General features: G+C 47.7%; 1 protein-coding gene across 2 annotated transcripts in view; it reads left to right on the top strand.

Moving 5' to 3' along the window:
* Dgkg (diacylglycerol kinase gamma) overlaps window positions 1-13,455 on the top strand; it is a 190,731-nt gene that overhangs the window by 100,118 nt on the left and 77,158 nt on the right. For both annotated transcript variants that reach the window (XM_021209178.1, XM_021209177.1), the window contains 3 exons: window positions 584-673; window positions 2,203-2,363; window positions 10,006-10,070. In XM_021209178.1, the coding sequence (XP_021064837.1) occupies window positions 584-673; window positions 2,203-2,363; window positions 10,006-10,070 (316 nt within the window). The remainder of the gene's footprint in view (window positions 1-583; window positions 674-2,202; window positions 2,364-10,005; window positions 10,071-13,455) is intronic.

The following is a 13,455-nucleotide window of genomic DNA, read 5'->3' as shown; positions in this document are numbered from 1 at the left end:
AGTGTTGTGTCTTAAGGTTTAAAATATAAATAACTTTCAGTGAGCTTTGTCAGCTTTCTAAATACCCCACCATCCCCTACTGTCACAGACGTGTCTCTTCCACCATGCACTGTCTAGCCCTTAAAGACAACAGAATGGACTTGTGGTTCCAGATGCATGTTGGATCCAGGCTCTGGGATCACTTCTCCACATACCTCCGTCTCCGCTAGGTTGCTGTGGGCAATTAATAGAAACTAGTGTTGGTCACCATTCTTCATGATGACGATGGTTAATGTTGACCAGCATGTGCCAATGTTTTTGAGGTGTGTGCTAACACCTTGAGGAACAGAATATGGACATGTTTGGGGTAAATAGGTGCAAATTCTAGGGAGACAGATTTAGCTCAATCTGAAGATGTGATTGACAGCTTGTAGCAGGTAACACACTGCGAATGCTGTAGATGGCCTCTGCAAAGGGTGTGTTCTCCATCACCGGAGGAATTCTGTGATTACGGTGGGGGCAGTGAGGGGAGCAGGTGAGAATTATAAGATAACACAACCATCTGTAATCACATGGCTTGTCTGATCTTTCTTGTGGGTTGCAGATAAGGCCAACTTCACAAAGCACCCACCCGTAGCTGTCCTGCCTCTTGGAACAGGGAATGACCTCGCACGATGCCTCCGCTGGGGAGGAGGTGAGTCTGCATGCCACGGACGCCACACTGGAGCCAAACATTCTTGTTCTCAGGGACGCTGCTCCAGCAGGACATGGTCAACCAAAGGGTACAAGCAGATCTCACCTGTCCCTTCCTGAGGTTCATTCCGATACATGGGTTTATTAAACAGAAGTTCCTGTGTAAAATTCCTCCCTTCTCCCTTCTGAATTAGGATTCAGAATGGAGACTGAAACACATACCAGTTACAAGACTCCGGGGACATCCCGATTATCAGATTCCCAGGGCAATGGTCTTTCCTTCTGAAACGCCCCCTCCCCAAGCTGAATAGGAGGTGGTGATGGCTTTTAGAGCCGTGGTCAAGAACTTTGCAAACAAGGCCAGGCCAGACCAGCCAGTACCCATGTTCTTGCTTGGGCGATGAGGCAGACGTCGGACCTGAGGGTTAGCTATACTATCCACACGACAGGGACCTGCGATGGGTCTGCTGCCTTCTGCACACAACTTCCCAGCATGCAGCTGACAAGTCTTTCCCTCCCTCTTTTCCTTCTTTCCTCCCTTTTTTTCCTTCCAATTAGTGGCGTATTTACGGTATAAAATAATAAGTTTTGTTAAGCCCTTTTATACATGTTGATCCTGTTCTTTGATTTTTATCTACCCACCGTACCTTCTATTGTGCCATATCCTATTACCCCGTTACCTCTTCCAATAGACTTCTGCCTTAGGGTCTTACTGCTGTGAAGAGACACCATGACCAAGGCAACTCTTATAAAGGACAGCATTTAATTGGGACTGGCTTACAGTTTCAGAGGGTCAGTCCATTGCCATCATGGTGGGAAGAATAACAGTGTGTGGGCAGACACGGTGCTGGAGAAGCCAAAGGTTCTACATCTTCATCCCCGGGGCAGCAGAAGGAGACTTTCACACTGGGCCCACCCTCACAGTGACACACTTCCTCCAACAAGGCCACACCTCCTGATAGTGCCACTTTCTCACTATGGGCCAAGAATTCAAACACATGAGTCTATGGCAGCCATTCCTAGTCAAACTACCACATCGTTCTAGTTTCATGTCTGGTAGGTGGGTAGGTGGATGGATGGGTAGGTGATAGGTAGAAGAGAGATAAATAGGCAGATCGATAGATAAACGTATGTGCTTCATATCTATCCTACATATGAAAGAAAACATATAATACCTAAGTCTAGCTATTTTGCTTAACATAATCCTTAGTTCTATCCATTCCTACAAATAGCATAAGCTCATTCATCAGCTCACTCACTCTCCAGGGCTTGCTTCAACTCCAGACCATGACTGCCTCTAGCCAACCCGTATTCCGTACCTTGCTCTCAGGCTTCCGACTCACGGCCAAATGCTTGCTAATTATTCCTTACTGTCCTCCCTCTTCTCTCTGGATCAGAGAACATAGGCGTCTCCAGCCCAAAGACACCTACAAGTATTCAAGCCACAAATGCCTAAAAAGGTACTTGCTCTGCATGAGCAACAGCCTTGCCTCTCCACTCTGGTGGTACATCCCATGCCCATGTTCATAGGTTACGAAGGGGGCAGCTTGACCAAAATCCTGAAGGAAATTGAACAGAGCCCCTTGGTGATGCTGGACCGTTGGTGCCTAGAGGTCATGCCCAGGGAAGAGGTGGAGAATGGAGACCAGGTCCCATACAACATCATGAACAACTATTTCTCCATTGGTGTGGTAAGTTGGCCATCGATTGCTTTTCTGCATGACCAACAAGTGTCCGTTGACCCTTCCAGATCCCTACTCTTTGTCCCTCGCCCTGACCTGCAGATCTGGCATGGTGTGGCCACCCTGAACCCATAGACATTCTATCCCTGGACTGTAGAAGAAATTCTTACTCCTGCCATTTTAGCTAACAGGAGAAAAGACTGAATTTTTCTTAAAATGTATATAAGCCTTCCGCTAATTAAGGAAAACAAACACCAAGAGATAAGGCCAGGAAGAAGCCCTCACATGAGTGTGAACGTTGAGTGTGAAGATTTGAGAACTCTGACCATGAGGAATGGCCGCTTGCAAGCACCAAGCACGGCAGACTTAACCCTTAGACTCCTTTCCTTGTGCTCACTCGCCTCTGCCCAGCCCGACCACACATTCTCCAAGGGCTTCATACATGCCTAGGAGGGCTCTTCTGCTGCTGTCTCTCAGGCTGAGCCCACTGTGACTCCCTACAGCCCCTATCACAGACCATCAGTGTTCTCCATGCATTAGACTGAAGGGCTTAATGTGCCTAAATCAACCCTCGTATGTACAAGCGTATGCTTGCATGCACCAGTACACATATGCACACACACAGTGCACACATGCAGATACACACACACACACACACTCAGATGGACAATGCCGTCTGTGCTTCCTTCCATCCTCCAGCTTAGCTAGTATAACTCAGTCAGTTTGTCACACTGAACTCAGCTCCTAGATCAGAGTGTGCACTGTTTCCTAGGTTGTTGGGAACAACATGATGAGTGATATTTTGTTTGGTTGGTTGGTTTTGATTTGATTTGGGTTGGTTATTTATTTATTTATTTATTTATTGAGACAAGGTTTCTCTGTGTAGCCCTGGCTGGCCTAGAACTCACTCTGTAGACCAGGCTGGCTTCAAACTGCTTGCCTCTGCCTCCCAAGTACTGGGATTAAAGGTGTGCACCACTACCACCCAGTTTGAGCATATTCTTTAAAAAAAAAAAAAAAAAAATGCATTTTGCCTACCTGTATGTCTGTGCCAGGTACCCTAGGTACCCACAGAGGCCAGAAGAGGGCACTGTGTTCCAGTGTGGTAGCTGCCATGCAGGTGCTAGGGGTTGAGCCCAAGTCCTCTGAAGTAGCAGCCAGCGCTCTTAACCACTGAGCCATCTCTCCAGCACCTCCTCCCCCCCCCCCATTCTTAAATTGATCTGGCGCTTGAGATGGTGGTCCAGAGAAGGACACCTACTGTGTGTTCTCTACAGTGGCAGGCTTATGCAGTCACTAGTCATCACCCCAGCAGTCCTCAGGCCTTGTCCCTGTTTTATGGAAAGGGTCGGGGACTCTTGAAGAGCAAGGACACACTCCCTTACCCTCCTGTCTCCAGGCCAGTCCTGGGTGTGCGCATCCTTCCTTTCCTCCTTCCTGGGTTTGAGATTGTTTAAGCCACCATGCATATGAGCTCCTCCAGGCCATCCTCTGGCACCAGACTGAGGGGTGGTGAGGGGGTGGGATGGAGATGGGGTCTAAAAGACAGATCCAGGGGGTATCAGGTTTAATGAAGGTGTTTTACTTTTTAATAAGGCTAAAACTAGAAGCATGGGCGAGAAAGGGGCTAAAAATAATGATCTTCCAGTTACAAAAGGTTTGAAGAGTTACCACCACATTTGCAGTGGGTTTTGTTGTTGCTGCCTGCTTTGTTTTGATTTTTCCTGGTGTTCAGAGTGAAGAACAGTTTCAGGAGAAGGGGGTTGCTTTCATCATCTCACCCCTACACTCCTGCGCTCACTGCTATGACTGAAGCAGACAAGGCATTGTGGGCCCAGGGTATAAGACTGAATATGGAGGTGGTGCACTAGGGGTTCCTGCATCCTAACTGGCTTATCCTCCTCCCCACCCCCACAGTCCCCAAATTACCTACCTGTGGTAGAGGGACACTTTAACAAGCCCTCTTTCGGGGCCACCTGCAGGGATGGTGCAGACACACACACACACACACACACACACACACATACACACACACACAACCTCAGATCCTTTTCCTGCCGTAACCATTGTGTAACATCATGCTGGTGTTTACCGAGTGCTTGTGGTGCACCCAGGCCAATTATCCTATTTCCCTGTTGCCTTTGTGTGCGTCCAAGCCAGTGTGTAGGGACCCTGGGCCTGCTCAGCTGTGGGCTCTGCACAGTACACACCCACCCTCATCTTCACACAGCTACAAGCTGTGGAGTAGAGGAAGCTCTCCAAATCCAGTAGGAGAGAGCTCACAGCACCTCTTTTTTAAACGCGGAAGTTCCTCACTGCACCAGATTCTGATATGTAATCTGACTCCGTAGCTCTCAGCAAGATCTGGGGTTCTGCATTTTTAACCAGCCCCTGGGAGCCTTCTGATGCTGATGACCCTGAGGGAGGCCTCAGAGACTAGAGACAGCACAGGAGCAGAATGTATACAGGAAGTGGGTTGGAGGCACAGACATTAGGGAATGAAGGAGAGGGACACAAGAAAAGAAAGGAAGCTGGCCACAGGACAGACAGACAGACAGATGGACAGGCTAGGTTACCCAGGAGCTTCCAATAGGCAGGTTCGAGCATGGCTACCATTAGAACCTTCAATACATCTTCCCTTTCTGCACACAGCTCTGGCTGGAAGGACCAGAGTTCCCAGTACCTGCCTGTAGCCACTCAGTGCCCTGTAGACGGCCTTCCCTCAACTAGATACCCAGGCCCTAAACGAAAGAGCCAGGAATCATGGTTTGGATGCATTGTTTCAGGAAGAAGGAGGGAGGGAGCATAGAAGGGAGGGGAAGGTAGGAAAGAAGAAGCTAATTGCCCTCCAAGAAAGAGCATTGGATCAGAAACCCATCAACCTTGGCAGCCACCACGCTTCCCCACCTGGCCTAGTCTGGCTCCAATACTCCAAGGGTATCTGTCCACTGTTCTTTTCATCTACCTTTAGTTTGCACGTGTTTATCGTCATAGTGTAGATAGGTAAGGAGATGGGAGTTTTGATCTCATTGGAGTTCCCTTAGCCTTCTTTTCATAGAATGTTTGAGAGGTTTGTGTGCTTGCTCTTTAAAAGGTGGAAGGTAAAAATCTTGAGAAAATAAGTACCCAGTCCGCAACCCTGACAGAGTGCAGGGCTGACATTTGCAAAAGGTCTTGCTTCCTATTTGACTTCCCAAACTTTGTGAGAGAAGTAAGTATGTAAACCAACCCAGTTCTACCTCCTTATGATGCTTAAACATAGTCACACACACACACACACACACCCCTGGCAAAGAGATGCCTGTAATGTCTTTGCTGCTGTGAAAGACGTGGAATGCCTATGGAACAAATGGTTGCTGCCTTGCAACTATAAAGATAACGGTTATACAGCCACTGTGGTGCCCTGGGGTGGAAACAGAACGCATTTAATAGATAGAGGGGTTGAGTAAGACAGACTCTTCGGGCCTGTCCAGGGAGCTACTTGGGCTCAGTGCCACCATATACCCATATACCAGCCGGAATCATTGAAGACTCTGCTAGTCAGCTTTATGGTCCTTCTAACTGCAGACATCTCCGGGGAAGAGGTCTTGAACATAGTCGCCCAGTACATTGCTTCCTCTGAGTTCTCTGGCTTCTTCCTCCCTGCTCTCTATTTTTGGATTAGCTGAAAGGTCAGGATGGCCAGGTATCAGTGACAGGAAGTTGGAGACTACAAAATCATTCCTGGAGCCTGTTTAACTCAGAACTCATCACAGGCTCTGTTTTCTGTGAGTCTTAACAGGGTGGTGAGCAGCTAATCCCTTGACTCCGCGAAGTCTATTTTGGATGCCAGAGGCCCACCAGCCCATATAGCATTTTCCACCTTATAGATTGTTACTAGTGTTCGCCGGCCCACGTCCCACAGTGACAAGCCTCCTCCCCACTAGGGAAGGTGTCAACAAGTCAGAGAGGCTTGCAAACTTAGATTCTGTCAGCGCTGAACTCTAATCTGTCACTTGTGGACTTACTGTGAAGCGACTTGGATAAGCCAGCCACATCTTTCCTACTCCCTAATCTGCCGTAAATTTTTCAAACAATCCAGATTTCAAACAGCCTGCCCTAGGGTCTCTGTCTCCAAAAGTTACCAAAGTGACTTAGCCCTGCACTGACCAGGACGGCAAGCACAAGCCACGGGTGGCTGCTGTGCGCCTGAAAGGCCGAGCCTAATTTAAGGTGTGTGTAAATATTAAAACACATTTAAAAATGAGATATAAAAAAATAAACTTAAAAAAAAANAAAAACAAAAAAAAACAAAAAAATAAACTTATTTGGATTATTGATTATATGTAGAAATTTTAAAATTTAGGTTAATTAAAACATGAATTAATATCTTTTTTTTTTTTGCTTTTTTTATGTAGCTTCTAGAAACTTTTAAGTTACAAATCTGCTGTATTTCTATTGGACAGCACTGGCCTAGACATTCCAGTATCTCAGAGTCCAAATAACAGAAGCTTACATTTCAGAGGGAGCCAAAATCCTTCATTAAACCATGTGTTTGAGGTTTTGACTGTAGAAGGAACAGCCTGCATCCACACTTCAATTCATCTCCCCTTCACCCCACAGAACACACCATTGACCGGAGACTGCCCCCACAACACATAGAACACACTGTGGGACTGTTCCGACTGACCAGAGGCTGTCGGGAACGCCATTGCTTCCCCTGGCCTGCCCCTGCTGCCACGCTCTCTAGAGTAGACATGCTCTTTGTAGGACTCAGTCTCAAAACAGTATCGGAAACCCCTAAAATAAATACTCTCTGGGCAGTGCTCAGCACGAGCCACTTGCTGGCTCAACGGGGTAAACTCCAGTCTTGACCCTTCTTGACCCTTCCTATCTCGGGGAGACAAACAAGGGCTGAGTCCTTCAAGAGACAGCTTAGCTCCCCCTGGCTGTTTGGTGTGTTTGTCAAGAGATTACCCCGGCAAATGAGGAATCACATGCTGAGCTAATGATCTTGTAAAGGCTGCCCTTTGGAATAAGAAGCCATGCAAACCTTAGCAATGGAAAAACCAAGGGTGATCTGGACTGACCAGGGAGAGGAACCTCTGCAAATGTCCCCGGGGCCAGTCTGTGTGCTTCCGGTTTGCTTTGTTGGGGGGGGGGGTTGGTTTTTAGTTTTTGTTTGTTCTGTTTTGTATTTTCCTGACAGGAGAAAAAATCAGTGTTTCAAAGGAACACAGCTAGATGGAATGCTTTTCTGGAATTCTAGAAAATCATTTGACAAATACCACATATATCTTGTTTTGGGAGTGTTCACTGAGACTTGCTGGACGAGAGGGGGACAGGCACGGTCTAGGCTAGGAAGAGAAGCTGCACAGAGGAGTTGAGACAGCTGTGTGGGTTCAGGGGGTCCGAACGGCCCCCCCCTGAATTTTGACACCTGGTACCATGTGTCCACAAGGTGACTCTGCCCAGACTATCAGCTCCTGACAAATCAGAAAACTATACGAATAAATCAATGGCAAAAGTTTAACTGTTAAATGCCCAAGGAATGTTTACCAGCCACAAAATAAGCCAATATCTACCCTCCCAGATTCCACACAGTGGCTGCTGGCTGAGGTCACTCCTATCACACATAGTATGCACCCCAAAATGCTTCTTCAGAAAGCTCCACTTGATGCTCTGTTGTTGACTTTCCTTATCGAGAAACAATATGCCCAGCATGGAAGCACACACAGCTTTAATCCCAAGGCAGGGGAGTCAGAGGCAGGAGGATCTCTCTGAGTTTGAGCTGAGTACAGTCCACATCTGTGGTTCTCAACCTTCCTAATGCTGTGACCCTTTAACTCATACTGTGGTGACCCCATCCATGAAATTCTTTTCATTGCTACTTCATAACTATAATTTTGCAACTGTTATGAACCATAATGTCAATGTTTTCCGATAATCTTAGGAAACCTCTGTGAAAGAGTTGTTTGACCCCCCCACAGAGGTCAGGCCCAAAAGGTTGAGAACTACTGGTATACATAGTGAGTTCCAGGCCAGCTAGAACCACATGGTAAGAGCTGTCTTAGAAGAAAAAGGGAGAGAAGGAGGGAAGGAGAAAGGGGGAAGAGAGAGAGAGAGAGAGANAGAAAAAGGGAGAGAAGGAGGGAAGGAGAAAGGGGGAAGAGAGAGAGAGAGAGAGAGAGAGAGAGAGAGAGAGAGAGAGAGAGAGGAGAAAGGGGGAAAGAAGGAAGAGATGGGAAGAGGGAGGGAGGAAGAGGGAAAATACATTAGCTAAAAATCTGCTCTATGGACTTTTAGTTTTTTGGCTCTCCAGAATTTTAAGAATCTTTCAAACACAGAGTCTAGTAAATGGATTTTTGTTGGTTATTTGTTGATTGTCAGGTGGGTGGGTAGGTTCAGTTCAGTGAGATATAGTACCACCATATAGTACCACCTTGTAGTCCAGGCTAGCCTTGAACTCTAAATCCTCCTGCCTCACTATATCCACATGTTGGGACTACAGGGATGCCCCAGCATCCCCAGAGATTTCTGGTTGGCTGCTGCTGTCACTTCTGGGCAAATCTAAATCGGCTCCTTGTTTCTGGGCTGTTCTGTCTCCAGCCAATGAGTTGGTTTATTTCCGGTATTGGTATTCAGCATCTGCCTCCAAAGTGCTCAATTAGGTCTGCCAGATAAGGGGGCGGTACGCATTCTTCTGCGGGCTCGTTAGGAGGTGTGGAAGGCTAGGTTTGAAGACCCGAGTTCAGCTTTGGATCCTATTCTGGCCCAGAGGTCCTGGAGCCCCACCGTGTCAGCACCAGTCACAACCATGAGCACTCACAGATAGCTGTCATGGGGGTGTGGGATGCAGATGGGACTCTGGGCTAAGAGGTTCCAACCTGAGAAATGGGACACCCAGAAACACAGTGTCATGGAGCCTCGCGGTGAGTTCTGTGGTCCCGATAGCCAACCATGCAGCCAAAGGGGGGGGGGGACAACGGATCGGGTAGGAAAGGATCAAGATGGTTGCTAACCTTCAGAAGCAGTCCTGTGAATAGAAAGATGAATGGGCAGAAGTTAGACGGTTAATACGCTTTTGTTATCCGCTAAACGTGCTACCCAGTAGTATTATTAACTGTTTTGAGTGAAACAGACAACAAAGAGTTAATACCAGCGTCAGCTTTGGGTTTGACATGTGCTAAGATGTTATCATTCGCATGGAATGGGACATGAAAAAAAGTACCATTTTTGCAACTTCTCGTGAGTAGAAATACTCTTTACTTTATGTCACCACCCACTACCACCACCACCACACAACACCACACCACACCACACCACACCCACTCCTCACTGGCTTCTGGCCTCACCTGAGGAGAGTCCCTCACTATTCTGAAGAGAGTGGCAGTCTCTTCTCTCTAGAGCCTGCTCTTGCCTCTGTTTCCAAAGGCTGAACTGAGATCATTCACTGGGCTTGAGATACTGTGAGTGCCAGGCAACCAAGCGAGGCTCTCAAAGGACAGACTGGTGGCACTAGCTTACGCCTGGACGCGGTGCTTGTGCCCCTGTGATTTGGAGTCTCTGGAATCTGGGCCTTCCAGGGGGCATAAATGTGTGTCTTCTCACCATACCTCATGGCCACAACCACTAACCAGGCTTTTCTCGCCTTCTTTTCTTCTGTTTCCAGGATGCTTCCATTGCACACAGATTCCATATGATGAGAGAGAAACACCCTGAAAAATTCAACAGCAGGTAAGCGAGCATGCTGGCTGCCGCGGTGGCACCCCGCCCGCCTGGCACTGCAGCCAGTGCGGGCCTCCCACCTGCTACCGCGGAAATGTCCTTGGCCTGGGTCGACCGCCAGGGGACTTCGCTTTCCTGCCACGTTGCCGGAAGGAGGGTTTCCATTTCTAAGAAGGAAAAAAAAAAAAATGTCAGAAACCTGCCACAGCCTAGCTGCCGGTCCCCTCCCGCAGGAACTGAACAGAGGGAGGGGTCTGGGGACGGCATGAGTGGCAGGGAGCCTGCCTTTGGCCTCTTGGAACCCCTCCAGGAACTTGGAGGTTTCCTCCCAAAAGCCAGATTCCCGCAGGGGGTTGGGGGAGAGAAAGGCTCTGCTAGGGTCTTAGACCCAAGGAGGTGCCAGGCTCTCTCCTGGACAGCAGAGGGCAGCAGCGAGGCCCCCTGCAACGGCTGTGACCATGGAAGGCATCATAGCGGCCTCGTATTGGCTCCTGCATGCCTGGAGATTGGGTTCAAACTGGAAAGAAAAGAGAAAAGCAAATCAGTCGCAAGAGAACCCAAATCTGCCTTGAAAAGCGAATGAAATTTACCAGAACCACGTGGTGACCGGCAAACAATTACCGTGGAATTGTCCGTTTTCCTTTTCTTGCTCATTTCTCTTTCTTCTCTGACGCTATCTGTCGTCTTTGTTGTACTAATTTGAAGATCATCCCTGGATGCCACGCCTAGCCCCAGGCAGGTGGGCAGCAGTGGGATAATAACTTGGGTTTGATCTTTGAACCTCAAGGGTGGCTATTGGGTGAGGCCACAGAATTCTCCTCAAAGCAGAAGTTCGGGTGTTATTTGAGGACATTTCCCTTCCAGCCCAGCCCCTGACTCCACAGCCTGAGAGCTTAACCAGGAAGAGGCTGAGCACAGTGAGGTAATGTCAAACCCGGATCTAACAGCATCTGAACTGTATTAGGGTGACATTCCGTCTCACTCAGACCCTGGACCCACAACACGCTACAAACATGTCTTGCCAGCCCTGTAGTCACAAATGGGCAATGACACCCCTTCCTCTACCTTCATCACTCTGTGCATGTATGCGACCACTATTTTTAAACCACTATCATATTTTATTAAAGTGTTTACATGGAAGAGTCCTATTTACACTGGAAAAGTAGGCAGACTTTAAGATGTTTAAAAGTCAAATACAAATTTGTTAATGACAAGAAAAGATGACAGGCATAAAACCCAAGTTCAGTTGTGCCCAAAGCTTTGAGATCGATATTGTGACTGAAACTCCCAGGACCCAGCTCAGGTTGGGTCTGCACCCTCAGCAGGCATGTGGAGTAGGCTCAGAGAGAAGTAGGTGCCAGAAGGAGCCTTTCTCGAGAAACAGTTCTCCTGACAATAGGTAGTTTACGTGCTGGTTTCGAAGTTTCTTGTTTCTGCTCTTCTTGCCTCTTCAAGTCTTTTTCTGAGGTGGCCTTGAGCTCCACTGCTGGGCCAGGCAGGATGGAGTGGTGGCCTTTTGAGACTAGCCACTTCGGGGGATTTTTCGTTGTGTTCCAACTCTGGGCCAGCTAGTTTCTTCCTTGATGTTCGAGGATGCTGTGTCCACAGGCTCCCCTTCTCTGCTGTCTGAGGACCTGGCCTGGCACATTGCTGTTGTTACTAATCTGTTTCAGGACCGCCTAGCTTGGTCCTCTTGGTGCCTGGACAATCCTTCCCTTTAGAAATGGTGCTCATAAGGGAACAGGCCCGTCTTGATCATCCACATGGGATATGTGGATGTGTGTTGTGGCCTCTTCAGGAAGTGGCCCCAACTTGAACCTTTAGGCAGAAGACTGTTTCCCACACAAATAATATCTATTTCTTTCTCATTCATTCTCTTGTTCTTCCTCTACAAAAAGAACCAAACCTGTGTCCTCTCTTCTCCCAGGAAGGCAGACAGATGCTCGTCCCAGCAGAATAGCAGCCTCAGGGTTGCTTTTTGGAAAAAAACTGAACAAAACAAAACAAAAATCTCTCATTCTACCCATTCTACAGACTTTTAGTGTCTTATTTACATCCACATTCCCTCACAGGTTCTCAGGTACATGTGTCTGGGAAACCCATGGGTTTTGCTCATTCACTCATTCACTTGCTCACTCATTCATTCATTCACTCATTCACTTGCTCACTTATTCACTCACTCACCCACTCATCTGCTCATCCACTCACTCATTCACCTGCTCACTCATTCATTCACTCATTCATTCGTTCACTTGCTCACTTACTCATTCACTCACTCGCTCAAAAACATCTTTTGAAAATACACTGTAGACCACACACTATTAAGTGTTTAAGACAGATGACCCAGAACTCACTGCCCCCCCCCTGCCCTCCGAAACCCCACTGGAAATAGACTGAAAAGCAGGGTGCATACCCTGTGTATGAAGTGATGTGTCTGCACAGAGGAGACCTAAGAGAACTCAAAGCAAGAAAATGGAGCTGGCATGGAGGGCTTTCTAATGGCAAAGATGCCCCACCCGGGATAAAGAATCAAGAATACGTTTTTTTACAACTTGATAATAAAGAGAAGGGTAGTCTGCAGAGAGAGAACCAGATGTGCCGAAGATAAAGTGCTAAAACACAGTGTGTGAGGGAAGAGGCCCTTGGTGCAGCTGTTACATGGTCTCTTGCTGTGGAAAGGAAGTCAGCTCTGTTGTTTTTAGAGAATAAGGAAGCAAGAGATGAAGTTTTTCCACGTTCCAAAAATTAAGGCAGAGTAACCTATGAGTTGAATAGAGCATCAGAAAATCATATTATTAAGTCTAATTAGAAAGACAGATCTGTCCAGGGGGAAAAATCACAGCGTGCACCTCAGTGCAAAGTGCAGGAATTCATCATGACCCCTCCACCTTCCGCTTCCCACTTCCCAGGTCCCATTAGCAGGACGACTGCTCCATTGCTGGGGTTCAGGCCCCCTGTTGCACCTGGTACAGATGACAGGCACATGGACTTGAATTTAAGTCCGTGTGCATGCTTGAGAAATGAAGTTGTTCTGAGGCAATGCCTGTTTTACAAAGCCACCAGCCGTTTCTTCTGGAGAACTTTGGGTCCACACCGCTCCATCCTGTTTGCTTGCCTGAATCCAAAACACCCAGAGGATTCAACGTGTCCACTGAGAGGCAGGCAGGCAGGCAGGCAGCTATTTTTCTCTAGGCTTCCTTATTTAGCATTGGAGATGGTTTTAAATAGGCAGGTGGTTGTTGCCATGGTAACCCCATTACACCAGCAGCTAAACTTAGGAAGGGCCACAAGGGATAGGAAGAAAGCCTGATACCCAGGATTTGAAAATGTAAACGATATTATCAAACAAAGCTTCATTTTACTGGGCAGAACACAAGTTCTTCAAAGAGTGGTT

Source organism: Mus pahari, chromosome 12, assembly GCF_900095145.1.
Source record: "Mus pahari chromosome 12, PAHARI_EIJ_v1.1, whole genome shotgun sequence".
NCBI classification, from domain to species: domain Eukaryota; kingdom Metazoa; phylum Chordata; class Mammalia; order Rodentia; family Muridae; genus Mus; species Mus pahari.
This window is presented reverse-complemented; position numbering and strand designations above follow the sequence as displayed.